This window comes from Mastigoproctus giganteus, chromosome 2 (assembly GCF_048544385.1).
Source record: "Mastigoproctus giganteus isolate SK-2022 chromosome 2, ASM4854438v1, whole genome shotgun sequence".
Taxonomy (NCBI): domain Eukaryota; kingdom Metazoa; phylum Arthropoda; class Arachnida; order Uropygi; family Thelyphonidae; genus Mastigoproctus; species Mastigoproctus giganteus.
In genome coordinates this window covers 258,005,050-258,020,083 of record NC_143576.1, presented here as the reverse complement: position 1 = coordinate 258,020,083, position 15,034 = coordinate 258,005,050, and the positions used below count along the sequence as shown (strand labels likewise).

Below are 15,034 nucleotides of genomic sequence, written 5' to 3'. Positions count from 1 at the left end.
GCCTGGCCGAGTGGGAGAGATGGACCACCCCTCTTCCACTTCGAACTCTGTCCGGGTTGCCTGAAATGATTTTCTGTGTTAAATTGTATGTATTTTGTAAATACTGTAATTATCTTGTTAATATCATGGTGCTTTTGTTTGATTTGCTGTTTGCTCTCAGAATTGAGAGTAACTGATTTTATTGTTTTTGAATCAGCAGTTAATCTTAAATGTTTATATTGTACATTACTTGTGTAGTTAGCTCATTATTATATTGAAGAGACAGTTTTTCTCTTCTTGCGTTGTCTGTTTGGCTCTGAGGAGTGGGATGGACCTCTCCCTGCTCCCTCAGATCCAACCTTCAGTTGGCTGTTCTGGTTGAGTGAGATGATTTTCCTCTCTAGCCTGTCTTACTGCTGGCTGCTTCTCTTGCTGCTTGTGTTTTGATTTAATTTTGTTTTCCTGCGGGCCTGATTATTTGTTGTATTTTTCTTTCCTGCCTGATTGCAGCTGCAATAAGTTCGGTTTTTTCTAGTACCATATAGTTCTTGGTCTAGCATTTTTAGTTGTAAATGGGTTTTGGTTCTGAGGGGTGGGATGGACCTCTCCCTGCCCTCTCAGATCCAATTGCTTTGTTGGCAATTGCCATCCATTTTTTTTTTTTTTTTTTTTTTTTTAATGCTTACCTATGCATTATTGTTAATTCTACGTGTCTTGTTATTTGAAACAAGTTTTGTTTTTCGCAGCTTGTGGTAGCAGCTTTGCACTTGCTGGTTATGTACATATGTTTATAGATTAGATTACTTGTGTAGAGACATTTTCTCTGGATATTCATTAATTATTGTTTAATACTTAACTTATTATTTTGATTTGCTATACTTAGATTTAAATTTAGAATTGCTTTTGATTCGGTTAACTAATTTATTTGTACAGTATTTATTGGTTTTGCCTTTGGCATATCTTTGCCTTGGGTGAGTTCTGTTTGTCTCTTTGTGTTTTGTATATATGTTTCTGCATTTCTTCTGGTTGACTATTTCTGTTAATTTCTTGGTTGACTAATTTTTCAACCAAGAAATGCAGTGTAATTTGTTAATATGTTTACTGCTATGTTTCATATCGGTGACATAAGTATTTATTATTTATCTTAATTTATTCTTTTAAGTGGCTATCTAATAGCCACTTGTACATTACCTATGTTCTTTCCTTGAGACTTTTCTTTTTCCCCTTGTCGGTGCAAGTTGGGCTTCCTTCCCGGCTAGGGGAATCTTTCTTTCAAAATTACAAGCCTTTAGGCTTAAAAATTTTACCTCTTCAAGCTCTCTTGCTTGTTAGATTTTCCAACTAGTGTTTTCCTCTTTCCTATTTCTTCTTTTTCCTGAGAGAGTGTTTTGCTCTCTTTTCTTCTTCTACTTTCTTTTCTCCTACTTTATCCTCCCTATTCCTTATTTATTATAACCGGGATTCCACTTGTTGGAATCCCACTAAGTGTAATTTAGATAGTTCCTGGAGCGCCTCCACGTGGCTAGGGACGGGAGTCGGGACGCAGGTAGCTTGCTCCCTGCCTCCCGGCTGCTAAGACTCCAGGGCCGGCAAACAACAACCATCACAACACACATATATACTTACACACACACACTTACACACACTTGCCGGCTATAAATAACCTACAGATGCTACAGCGGTATATAGGGGTAACCCTGGAGGCCGCAATCAATACAAGAATACCTTGTCCTTGTACACATTGTACTCCCCAAATTCCAGTTCTGCATTCCTTATATCTGTGTGACGCCACATCTCCGATATCCCAACAATATCTGCCTTTGATGTTTTGACCAACACCTCAAATTTATTTACCAAACTCCTAGCATTGGTGTATATGCAAGTATACATGCACCTGTTCCTATTCCTAGCTACCCAGTGTTTATTTGTACCGTAATGACTCCCATCAGTCTCTGAAATACACTGCATCTTGTTTTCCAGGCTGCTGCTGCTGCCCATTCCAATAGAAGCAGTGCAAGAATCACTTTCACCTCTGCCAGTGGCTACTGTTAATCTATTAGTCCTTGTATCCCCCCCTAGCTAGCAGTTGTCCGACCCACCTAACACTGCCTCGATAGCATCAGCAAATATTCTGCCACCCTTTCTATTTAGGTGTATCCCATCCCTGTAGAAGCAGTCTCTCCTGTTAACAAGTACAGACCAGGCTGAAAAAAATTCTACCCCTTGATCCTTGCACAATCTTTCCAGGGCCGAATTGATCGTCAAGGCTCTCATCATATACTCCCTCCTATTGTGTCTGGGCAGAATTGCAGACACTTTCAAATTAAACCTAATTCACGGCTTTTTTTCAACAGTAACCTGTACTTGTTAAGTAATTCCGCCGATCTCCTACTCTTAATATCATTAGTGCCAACGTGTACAACAATATCACCTTTTGTGCCCTTAAAAGATGATATCTGCTCTACAACATCATCATCAACCTTTGCCCCTGGCAGACATACCCTGGTCCTGTTCCACCTATCCTTTTTACATACCATGTTCCCTATTTCCCCGACAATAGAGTCACCGACAACTACTAGTTCCTGCATCATATGCCACTACTAATGCTAATATCCTCAGAAGAAGAAAACCTTTTGATTTAAATTAACAGCTACTTCATTGTTGGCTGGTTTTGCCTTGGTATTTATTTTTTAATTTCATTTTCAGGTATTACACTTTCTACCCTTTCTGCAGCACATTTCCACCAAGTGTTCCATCAGACCAAAGTTGAAGCACGTGCCATGGTTGACTCTGCTATTGTTCTTGAACATGCAACACTAAAATTAAATAAAATGTAAGTTTTTACTTTGTTTATGTGAACAGTGTTTAAACAGTACTGTCCATTTGAATTCTTGAAACAGAGTTATATTGCAGGTTAAACTTCAGCATGCAACAAATGACTTTTCAATTTTTGGAAGCTGAACTTGGTCCTTGCACAGCTCCACCATCCCTTGCAATTCAGTGTCCTAAGCAAGACCGTTTTAGGAAAATAGATGGTAGTTGCAACAACCTTCGTCATCCATCCTGGGGCATGGCTTTAACTCCCTATCGTCGACTGCTTCCACCTGATTATGCTGATGGTAAGAACTGTTTTAAAAATTCAGTAGCCTATTATTCAAGAACACACACACACACTCTCTCTCTCTCTCTCTCTCTCTCTCTCTCTCTCTCTCTCTCTCTCTCTCTCTCTCTCATATGCTTTCAGAGCCAGCATCTGCATATACTGCTACAAAATGGAATTGCAGATCAAATGTCTGCGTAGTTTGAAATGCTGTTGAACAAGATATTGAGTAAGGAAAATAAGTATAATCATATTTAACATAATAATGTACCACCACTGGCTGCATTCTCACAGTTTTTACATTGCTTTAGATGTCAGTGGAATCAACGTTCATGCATACAGTTACAGACTGGAAATGTGGATCTATTTGAAAATAAATCATAGTGGTACTTTCTTTCAATATAAATAAAATACTGAAGGTCGTGAAAGAAGCTAAAGAAATTGCAAAACATGCATGGATAAAAAGTACAGCATAAGTGAAGTTTTATCAGAGATTGGGGAAGAATAAAGAATTAATGTTGTAAAAGTAGCCAAAGTCAGAGGGCACAACTGTTAAACTGATGCCTGCGAGTTGTATTTTCAGAAGTATCATGTTTGTAAAATCAATATTTGTATATTACAAATTACAAATTAGAATCACAGTTCAAATATCTGTATTTTTTGAGATGTTGTCAGGCAACACTTTCGATAAAAAAAAAAAATTCCTGCTGTAGCTAAACAGTACATTGCATAATTACAAGTATAGGAGTGCAGCAAATTAGGCATCTAATTTGACCACAGATCAAGCTCACATGATTGATAACTATGGTAGAGTTCACTCCTCTGGCCTAGTGTTTTACTGAAGTATAAACAGAAAAACAATATAATTATATTATGTAATACTATGGCCAGCCTCTATGGAGGGCCTCCGTAGCCGAATGGTCAGGAGCGGGAGTGTAGGGGCACATGCTCTTTGAGTAGACCGGGGTTCAAGCCCCTGACTGCTAAATACAGTTGATCTGCCAACCCGCACTGGACCAGCGTGGCAGATTATGTCCATTTCCCTCAGCATGAATTGTTGAGGAGGCTTCCATCCTCCAGTGGGTTGATAATGGCTGCAATTTATTTTTATTTTATTTTTATGGCCAGCAGTTTGCTGTCAGTGAATTAACAACAAACCTGCTATATAATAATGGCATTGCTAATATTCCTTTCACTGCACTTATCTGGTCTTTTCATATTCCACATAAGGAAAGTGGCCATTTGTATGTTGTGCAGTTGCATTAATAGGCCACGGTGCAGGCTTATATTCCATAACATATGCTTGGAGTGGGCTCATCCTCCCAAACCTGTGAAAAGGCCTGGGTTTATATTTTTTTCAGTGGTCTCAATGTTATTGATATGATCTTGATGGAGGTCATTGTAGTGTCTACCATGGAGTGTCTTCTTTGCCCATCTTTCTAACTTCGTTTCTTGTGCCTTCTGGGTGGGTGGGGGTTCCTCGCTTAGGTTGAGTGGGGGTTCCTCGCTTAGGTTGAGTGGGGGTTCCTCGCTTAGGCTGAGTGGGGGTATACCACTTATCTATCTTCCTTATGGCCTGGTGGAGTGGTGCTGTGTTGTTCTCAAAGTAATCCTTCAGGTTAACTATCGCTTTTTTCTGTTGCTCTATCAGGCCCTTTCCTCCCTCTTTCCGAGCTATTGTTAGTCTCTCCACTGCTGACTTTGGGTCGTGTTGGCGTCTCTTGGTCATCATTGTCCTTGTCTTTTGCATGATATCTTCTAGCTCGGTGTTAGTCCAATCTATGACCCCCGAAGGTGTATGTTAGTACCGGAGCTGCATAGGTGTTTATGGCTTTAACAGTGTTCCCCCCTTTCAATTTTGCTTTCAGCAGGCTTCTGAGTCTCTGATGATATTTTTCGATCAGGCACTTCTTTATTTCCCTGTGCTCTATTGTAGGTCTCTCCTTCTGTCATAGCTTCGATCTTTTTACCAGTCAGCAGCTGGTAGTTTCAGCCAACTAATTTTCCCTGGTGCAGTGTATGGGTCTTGCATTTGTCTAGACCAAATTCCATCCTGATGTCCTTGCTGAATTCTTCGGTGATCCGGAGTAGTTGTTGGAGTTGCTTCTCGGTTGCTGCATAGAGCTTGATGTCATCCGTGTACATCAGGTGGGTGAGGGTGTACAGGTTCTTTCTTCCTTTTTTGAGATTATATCCATACTTGCTGCCGTTAAGCATGGTGGATAGAGTTCTAGACAGAACCACAGTGGGCTCAGAGCATCTCCCTCAAAGGTTCCTCTTCTAATGGGGATTGGCCTGGTTGTGATGTTCTCGACCTTAATGGTGGTACTCCATTTAGACATTGTTGCTCCTAGGAAGTTTGTCACTATCGGATTGACCTTGTAGATCTTCAGGATCTCTATTAGCCAGCTGTGAGGTACGGAGTCGAAGGCCTTGCGGTAGTCGATATAGGCCGTGTATAGGTTGCGGTGCTTCTTGTAGGCTTGCCTCATAACTGCAGAATCTATGGTTAATTGCTCCTTGCATCCTTTGCTCCTCTGCTTGCATCCTTTCTGCTCTTCGGCCATTATGTTTTGACTCTCTAAGTGGTCTGATATCTTCTTGGTTATGCAGCTGGTCAGGATCTTGTACATCGTTGGGAGGCAGGTGATTGGCCTGTATTTCACCGGGTTTCTTGTACCTTTGTCTTTAGGCTTCAGATATGTGACTCCTTCGTTGCGAAACTTCGGGATTGTTTCCCGGTGCCTTATCATTCGAGTGAACTGCTCTGCTAGGTGCATGTGTGTGCAGGTGAGCTTCTTGTACCAGTAGTTGTGGATGTTATCAATTCCCGGAGTTCGCGAGTTGTGGGTGTTTCTGATCGACTGTTTTACTTCTTCTTCTCGAATCTCCCACTCTCTCATCTCTTGTATGTCCTTGGTTTTCTTCCGTTCCACTTCTATCCAGGGTGCTCTGCTGTTATGTCTTCCTTCACTGCTCCAGATATTTCCCCAGAACTCCTCAATCATCTTCTTCTCTGGGTGGTCCGTTTCCTGCTTTCTCATCTTCACCCAGTTTCCTGTAGAAGGCTCTTTGGTCCTCATCGAAGGTTCGGTTTTTTATTTTCCTCTGGGAGCTCTCTTTGTATCTGTGTATCTCTTGCTGAGTGCGAGGAGGTTCTGCTTCAGTGTGTCCAAGTATTCTCCTATTCTCTGATTTCTTGTCTCGTGTTTGCTGTGGATGCTGTCTCTCTTGAGGATGCTCTTCACCTTTCCAATCAATTTCTTACTTCTATTACCCTGTTGGTACTGGATCAACTGACCTATCTTGACTCTTAATTCTTCAATCTTGTGCTGAAGTCTTCTTTCGCAAGCTGGCAGTTCCTTCTGTTTTCGGTTCTTCTGCTGCTGGTCTCTCGTTTCTTTTCCATTAATCCTAGTAGCTGCTATGGCAGCACAGTATACGCTGTGTGGATAGCTTCCAGTGTTGCACAATTGTTGTCAAGGTAATGTGGCATTATTTGTCGATTGAGGTGGTCTGTTACTCTTCACAGGATTTTATTTGGCCTCTGCTTAGGTTCTTGTGAGTTCTTGTGGGGTCCATTCCTTCGAATTCTGTTAGGGCCTTCTTCCACTCGTCTTCTATTCTGGATATCATGACTTCGTCTCTTTCCACTTTGGCTACTCTGGGTTGCATTTCTTCTTGCTGTTCCTCCTCTTGTTCCATGGTATGATGTTCCTCCTCTGGTTCCATATTGACCATATTCTTTGTGCTTTGTAGTTGATCGCCGACATCCTGCTTGATTTTTCCCAAGATGACGGGAGCTATTAGGTTCTTCATGACGATGGGCCTTCTTTGGTCTGCTAATTATTGTTCGGTGACCTGAATAGTGATTAGCTTATTATTATTATTATTATTATTAGCTGTATGGTGCAAGGAAGCCAGAGGCTTATGGTGCACCAGCCAAAAAAAGAAAAAAAAAATTTCTGAATTACCCTAAGAGAGAGAGAGAGAGAGAACAAGAGTCAGAAGTATTATTATTATTAGCCATACGGTGCAAGGAAGCCTGAGGCTTATGCTGCACCAAACAAAAAAAAAAAAATTCTCGAGTACCCTGAGAGAGAGTGAGAGTGAGAGAGAGAGGTAGAAAGGAATCACCAAGAAAGAGAAGAATGATGATATCCAGCTCAGGACCCTGGGTGTGCCAAGCCCATACTCACCAGATATGAGCCCCTGGGGATAAGTAGAAGGGAACTACCAAGAAAGATAAGAATGATGATATCCAGCTCTGGGTATGCCAAGCCCATACTCACCAGATGTGAGCCCCTGGGGGTTTTTAGGAAAAAAAGGTGATATTGTTGTACACGCGGGCATTAATGACATTGAGTCTAGGAGATCTGCGAATTCACTAAGCAGGTACATGTCAATGCCGAAAAAACGTTGCGAGTCAGGGTTAAATTTGAAAGTGTCTGCAATCCTGCCCAGACACGATAGGAGGGGGGCGGAGTTGATGAGAGCCTTCTCAATCAATTCGGCCCTAGAGAGATTGTGCAGGGCTCATGGGGTAGAATTCTTCTCAGCATGGGCTGTACTTGATAACAGGAGAGATTAGCATTAACATTAGCATTAGTAGAGGCATTTGATGCAAGAAAGCAAGCTTATGCAGCATCAGCCAAAAAAAAAAACAAAAAAAAACCAAAAAAAAACCCACTTCCACTTCACCCCTCTGTTCGTTCAAAATACCTGTCCAGCTGAGCCTTAAACTTATTTAGGCTATCAACCTCCACCACAAGGGATGGAAGTCTGTTCCACTAACCAACCACCCGCTGGCTAAAGGCAAATTTCTGCACGTCTATCCTACATCTGTCTTTCCTCAATTTGAATTTATGCCCTCTCAGGTGATTTTTCTGAGCTAGAGGAAGAATCCCATCAGCATTGAGCATGCTTAAACCATTCAAGGCTTTATACACCTCTATCAGATCACCTCGCTGGTGCCTAGTCTCCAGACACTGTAATTTGCAAAACTTAAGCCTTTCTTTGTAAGAGCACCCCTTTGTTCCATTTACTAATCTTGTTGCCCTTCTCTGTACTCATTCCAGCAGCTCTACATCTTTCTTGAAATGAGGCCTCCAGACCTGTATACAGTACTCTAGGTGTGGCCTGACCATTGCCTTATACAATGGAATAATCACCTCCTTATCCCTGCTGGAAAAATTCCTGTATATCATTGACAATACTCCATGAGCTACTCTTGCAGCCCGTCTGCACTGCTCAGAGAACTTCATATCTGCCTGCACAACCACCCCCAAGTCCCTTTCATTCTCTACCACTGTCAGTGTAGTACCACAGAGTTGATACGTTGCTCTGGGGTTGCTGTTTCCCATGTGTAGTACTTTACATTTGTCAATGTTAAACTTCATTTGCCACCTCTCAGCCCATCCGCTAAACCTTTCCAGATACTGTTGCAGCAGCATAGTGTCAGTAGTGTCCTTGACAACCCTGCCAACCTTTGTATCGTCTGCAAACTTGGACATTAAGCTTGATATACCATCATCAATATCATTTATAAATACAGAAAACAATAATGGACCCAACACTGAGCCCTGAGGGACTCCACTAATAACATTAGTCCACGATGAGCAGTGTCCATTGATTACCACTCTCTGTCTTCTCCCCCTCAACCACCTCTTTATCCATAGCAGCAATTTGCCTCCAATGTCACACTGCTCCAATTTGTGTAGCAGTCTTCCATGTGCAACAGTATCAAAAGCCTTTCTAAGATCCAAGTATATAATATCAAAGTTATTCCCTGCATCCAGTTCTTTTGTGACTGCATCATAGTATCCAATCAAGTTGGTCAGGCAAGACTTCCCCTTAACAAAACCATGCTGTGTCTGAGCTATAACTGAAGTCTTGTCTAAATGATCCTGCAGTGCTTCTTTAACTAGTGCCTCCATTAATTTTCCTGGAACAGAAGTTAAGCTCACAGGTCTATAATTACTTGTGTCAGCCTTTGATCCTCCTTTGTGAATTGGGGTCACATTTGCACATTTCCTGTCTATGGGTACCTCCCCTGAGTCCAAGGAAGCTCTCATAATTATGGCTAAGGGTTTGCTTACTTCCTTTGCTGCCTCCTTTAATATAACTGGATAGATCCCATCCACCCCGGGTGCCTTTCTTGTGTTTATCTTCAACAGTTTCTCCTCCACTTTACTCCCAGTTATTTCAAGATTCTGTAGCTTACTGCTAGAGTTGAATACATCTCTGGCATTCCCCTTGCTGAATAACTCCTCATGTGTGAATGTCGATGCAAAATATTCATTTAGTTTGTTAGCTACCTGGGCAGGATCATCAACAGTTGACCCATCAATATCAAGTGGACCAATCTGATTCATCCCGTTCCTTCTAGAGTTTACATAAGTAAAGAACTCTTTGCTGTTTTTCTTTGCATCCCTTGCCAAGGATTTCTCGTAATCTGCCTTCGCCTGCCTAACCTCCTTTGTAACTTGGTTGCATATCAACTTGTATCTATCATAGGCTTCTGTGTCATGTGCTAATTTGTAAGTATCCCATGCATTTTTCTTCCCTGCCATATGCCTCATTAGTTCATCTGACATCCATTTTGGCCTAAACCTTGAACAATATTTCTTAGCTGGTATGTAAAGCCTAGTAGCGTCCAAGATAAGTTCTTTGAATGCTTCCCATTTTGAATTTGCTGTTGGTAACATCATCAGTTGGTCCCACTGTATAGAATTTAAATACTGTCTCAGTCCATCGTAGTCGCCTTTACGGAAGCAATAACCCTTCCCTTTACCCCTAATGGTAGTTACCTCTTTGAGTAAATCCCACTTCAGCACACTGTGATCACTGCCACCTAGTGGTTCATTTATCTGCAGATTCTTAATGCATGAAGAATCACTGCTGATAATCAAATCAAGAGTATTACTCCCTCTAGTTGCCTCCCGATCATGCTGATGTAGAAAACAATCATCCAATAAATCCACAAAAGCCCTGCTAGTGCGTGAGTAACCAGCCCCCAAATTCCAGTCAATATCTGGGAAATTAAAATCTCCCATTATAAGACTCTCTGATTTACTGGCCCACTCTATTTCCCTGTACAGTTCCTTATTATACTCATTAGAGTCATTAGGCCTATAGCACACTCCTACTCTCAATTTTGATCTCCCAATGCTTATGTCACACCAAACTGACTCAACACTGCACTGTCCAGCGATGTCGACTGGCTTCACTTCCTTGGTTTTTATGTGTTTCTTAACTAATAACATAACCCCTCCCCCCTTCCCATCCTGTCTATCCTTTCTGTAGACGTTGTACTCCCCAAATTGCAGTTCTGCATCCCTTATATCTGTGTGACACCACGTCTCTGATATCCCAACAATATCTGCCTTTGATGTTTTGAGCAATACCTCAAATTCATCAAATTTATTTACTAAACTCCTAGCATTGGTGTACACACAAGTATACCTGCACCTGTTTCTATTCTTAGCTACCCTAACACAACCCATGTGTTTACTTGTACCGCAATGGCTCCCAGCAGTCTCTGAAATACCATGCATCTTGTTTTTTAGGCTTCTGCTCATTCTAATAGAAGCAGTGCAAGAATCTCTTTCACCTCTGCCAGTGGCTACTGTCAATCTATTGGTCTTTGTCTCCCCCCAAGCTAGCAGTTTTCCGACCCACCTAACACTGCCTCGATAGCATCAGCACATATTCTTGCACCCTTTCTATTTAAGTGTATCCCATCCCTGTAGAAGCAATCTCTCCTGTTAACAAGTACAGTCCAGGCTGAAAAAAATTCTACCCCTTGAGCCTTGCACAATCTTTCCAGGGCCGAACTGATCGACAAGGCTCTCATCATATACTCCCTCCTATCGTGTCTGGGCAGAATTGCAGACACTTTCAAATTCAACCCTAATTCTCGGCTTTTGTTCAGCAGTGACCTGTACTTGTTAAGTAATTCTGCCGGTCTCCTACTCTTAATATTATTAGTGCCAATTGCTTCTACAGTGATGGGATATACTTAAATAGAAGGGGTGCAAGAATATTTGCTGATGCTAACAAGGCAATGTTAGGTGGGTCATAAAACATTAGCATTAGTAGAGGCATACGATGCAAGAAAGCAAGCTTTTGCAGCATCAGCCAAAAAAAAAACCCCTCCTATTTCACCCATTCATTTGTTCCAAATGCCTGTTCAGCTTAGCCTTAAAAAACTGCTAGCTTGGAGGAATTCACAGACTAATAGATTAACAGTAGCTGCAGGCAGAGGTGGAAATTATTCTTGCACTGCTTCTATTGGAATGAGCAGCAGCATGGAAAGCCAGTTGTTGGGGATTTCAGGAACTGCTGGAGTTAATGAAACAAGTAAATACATGGGCTATGTTAGAATAACTAAGAGCAAGAACAGGTGCATGGATACTTGCATGTACACCAATGCTAGGAGTATAGTAAATAAATTTGAAGAATTTGAAGTGCTGGTCAAGACATCAAAGGCAGATATTGTTGGGATATTAGAGATGTGGTGTCACACAGATATAAGGAATGCAGAATTGGAATTAGGGGAGTACAATGTGTAGAGAAAGGACAGATGGTAGGAAGGGAGGAGGTGTTATGCTGTTATTTAAGAAACACGTTAAATCTAAGGAAGTGTCAAGGTCTTGACATAGCTGGACAGTGCAATTCTGAGTCAGTTTGGTGTGACATAAGCACTGGGAAAGCAAAAATGAGGGTAGGAGTTTGTTATAGGCCTAATGACTCTGATGAGTACAATGCACAATTATACAGAGAAAAAGAGTGGACCAGTAAATCAGAGTGTCTAATAATGGAGGATTTTAACTTCCCAGATATTGACTGGAACTTGTGGATTGATCACTCCACACACTAGCAAGGCTTTTGTGGATTTATTGGATGATTATTTTCTACAGCAGCAGCAGCATGTTAGAGAGGCAACAAGAGGGAGTAACACTCTTGATCTGATTATCAGCAGTGATTATTCATGCATTAAGAATTTACAGATAAAGGAACCACTAGGTGGCAGTAATGACAGCATACTGATGTGGGGATTTACTTAAAATTTAAAGATTTAAAATTTTTTTAGGTTCTATACGGTGGGACCAACTGATGATGTTACCAATAGCAAATTGTAAATGGGAAGCATTCAAGGAAGTAATTTTGGAAGCTACTAGGCTTTTTGTTTCAACTAAGAAATACTGCTCTAGGTTTAGGCCCAAATGGATGTCAGGCAAGCGAAGGCAGATTATGAAAAATCTTTGGCAAAGGATGCAAAGAAAAACAGCAAAGACTTCTTTACTTATATAAACTCTAAAAGCAAGTGGATGAATTAGATTGGTCCACTTGATATCAATGGTTTGACTGTAGATGATCACTCTCAGATAGCTGCCAAACTAAATGTGTATTTTGCATCTACATTCACCTGTGAGGAGTTATTCAAGGAGGAGATGGCCAGAGGTTTATCAAACTCTAACAGGGAGTTAAATGATTTTGTAATAACTAAGAGCAAAGTGGAGGAGAAATTGTTGAAGTTAAACATAAGAAAGGCACCTGGGGTAGATGGGATCTATCCAGTTATATTAAAGGAGATGGCAAAGGAACTGAGCAAACCCTTAACTTTGCTTAGTTGGCAGAGTGGTTAACGACAGTATGCTGTCCAACAGGATCTGGAAAAGTTGGGTGGATGGGTTGAGAAGTGGCAACTGAAGTTTAACATCGACAAATGCAAAGTAATGCATATGGGTAACAGTAACCGCAGAGAAATGTACCACCTATGCAGTGTTAAACTCAGGGTAGTGGAGAATGAAAGAGACCTGGGGTAACTGTACAGTCAGATATAAAGTTTTTTGAGCAGTGCAGACAGGCTGCTAGAGCAGGTCATGTGGTCTTGTCAATGATATACAGGAATTTTGTGAGCAGAGATAAGGAGGTGATTATCCCCATGTATAAGACAATGGTCAGGCCACACCTTGAGTAGCATTAGTAGAGGCATATGATGCAAGAAAGCAAGCTTATGCAGCATCAGCCAAAAAAAAAAAAAAAAGCTCCCATTTCACCCCTCCGTTCGTTCCAAGTACCTGTCCAGCTCCGCCTTAAATTTATTTAGGCCATCAATTTCCACAACAAAGGATGGAAGTCTGTTCCACCAACAATGACCCGCTGGCTGAAGGCAAATTTCCGCACATCTATCCTACATTTGTCTTTCCTCAATGTGAATTTGTGCCCTCTCAAATTATTATTCTGAGCAAGAGGGAGAATTCCATCAGCACTGAGCATGCTTAAACCATTCGAGGCTTTATACACCTCAATCAGATTACCTCGCAGGTGCCTAATCTTCAGACACTGTAATTTGCAAAATTTAAGCCTTTCTTCATAAAAGAAACATTTGTTCTATTCACTAATCTTGTTGCCCTTCTCTGTACTTGTTCTAACAGCTCTACATCATTCTTAAAATGACGCCTCCAGACCTGTATACAGTACTCAAGGCGTGGCCTGACAATTGCCTTATATTAGCAGTAGCATTAGTAGAGGCATATGATGCAAGAAAGCAAGCTTATTCAGCATCAGCCAAAAAAAAAACAACCACTACTCCCATTTCACCCCTCCATTCGTTCGAAATACCTGTCCAGCTGAGCCTTAAATTTGTTTAGGCTATCAACTTCAACAACAAGCGATGGAAGTCTATTCCACAAACCAACTGCCCGCTGGCTAAAGGCAAATTTCCGCACATCTATCCGACATCCGTCCTTCCTCAATTTGAATTTATGCCCTCTCAGGTGATTATTCTGAGCAAGAGGGAGAATCCCATCGGCATTGAGCATGCTCAAGCCATTCAAAGCCTTATGCACCTCTATCAGATCACTTCGCCGATGCCTAGTCTCCAGGCTCTGTAATTTGCAAAACTTAAGCCTTTCTTCGTAAGAGCACCCCTTTGTTCCATTCACTAATCTTGTTGCATTTCTCTGTACTCGTTCCAGCAGCTCTACATCCTTCTTGAAATGAGGCCTCCAGACCTGTATAGAGTACTCAAGGTGTGGCCTGACCAATGCCTTATACAAGGGAATAATCACATCCCTGTCCCTCCTAGAAAAATTCCTGTATATCATTGACAAGACACCATGAGCTACTCTTGCAGCTCGTCTGCACTGCTCAGAGAACTTCATATCTGCCTGCACAATTACCCCCAGGTCCTTTTCATTCTCTACCACTGTCAGCGTAGTACCACAGAGTTCATACGTTGATCTGGGGTTACTGTTTCCCATATGTAGTATTTTACATTTGTCAGTGTTAAACTTAAATTTGCCACCTCTCAGCCCATCTGCTCAACCTTTCCAGATCCTGTTGCAGCAGCATAGCAGTAGTGTCCTTAACAACCCTGCCAACCTTTGTATCGTCTGCAAATTTGGACATTAAGCCTGATACACCATCATCAATATCATTTATAAATACAGAAAACAACAATGGACCCAACACTGAACCCTGAGGAACTCCACTAATAACATTAGTCCACGTTGAGCAGTGTCCATTGATTACCACTCTCTGTCTTCTGCCACTCAACCATCCCTTTATCCATAGCAGCAATTTTCCTCCAATGCCACACTTCTCCAATTTGTGCAGCAGTCTTCCATGTGCAACAGTATCAAAAGCCTTTCTAAGATCCAAATATATAATATCAAAGGGGATAATCATATCCTTATCCCTGCTGAGTACTTTGTACAGGTCTGGAAGCTTGATGATTTTAGGAAGGATGTAGAGTTGCTAGAACAAGTACAAAGAAGGGCAACAAGACTGGTGAAGGGAACAAAGGGGTGCTCTTATGAAGAAAGGCTTAAATGCTGCAAATTGCAACTTTTGGAAACTAGGCAACTGCGAGGCCATCTGGATGAAGTGTAGCATTAGCATTAGTAGAGGCATATGATGCAAGAAAGCAAGCTTATGCAGCATCAG

General features: G+C 41.5%; 1 protein-coding gene across 3 annotated transcripts in view; it reads left to right on the top strand.

The window, feature by feature from the left end:
• Window positions 1–15,034, top strand: part of LOC150090411 (peroxidase-like) — a 265,140-nt gene that overhangs the window by 68,398 nt on the left and 181,708 nt on the right. For all 3 annotated transcript variants that reach the window (XM_090389871.1, XM_090389869.1, XM_090389870.1), the window contains exons 4-5: window positions 2,686–2,812; window positions 2,893–3,098. In XM_090389871.1, the coding sequence (XP_090245997.1) occupies window positions 2,686–2,812; window positions 2,893–3,098 (333 nt within the window). The remainder of the gene's footprint in view (window positions 1–2,685; window positions 2,813–2,892; window positions 3,099–15,034) is intronic.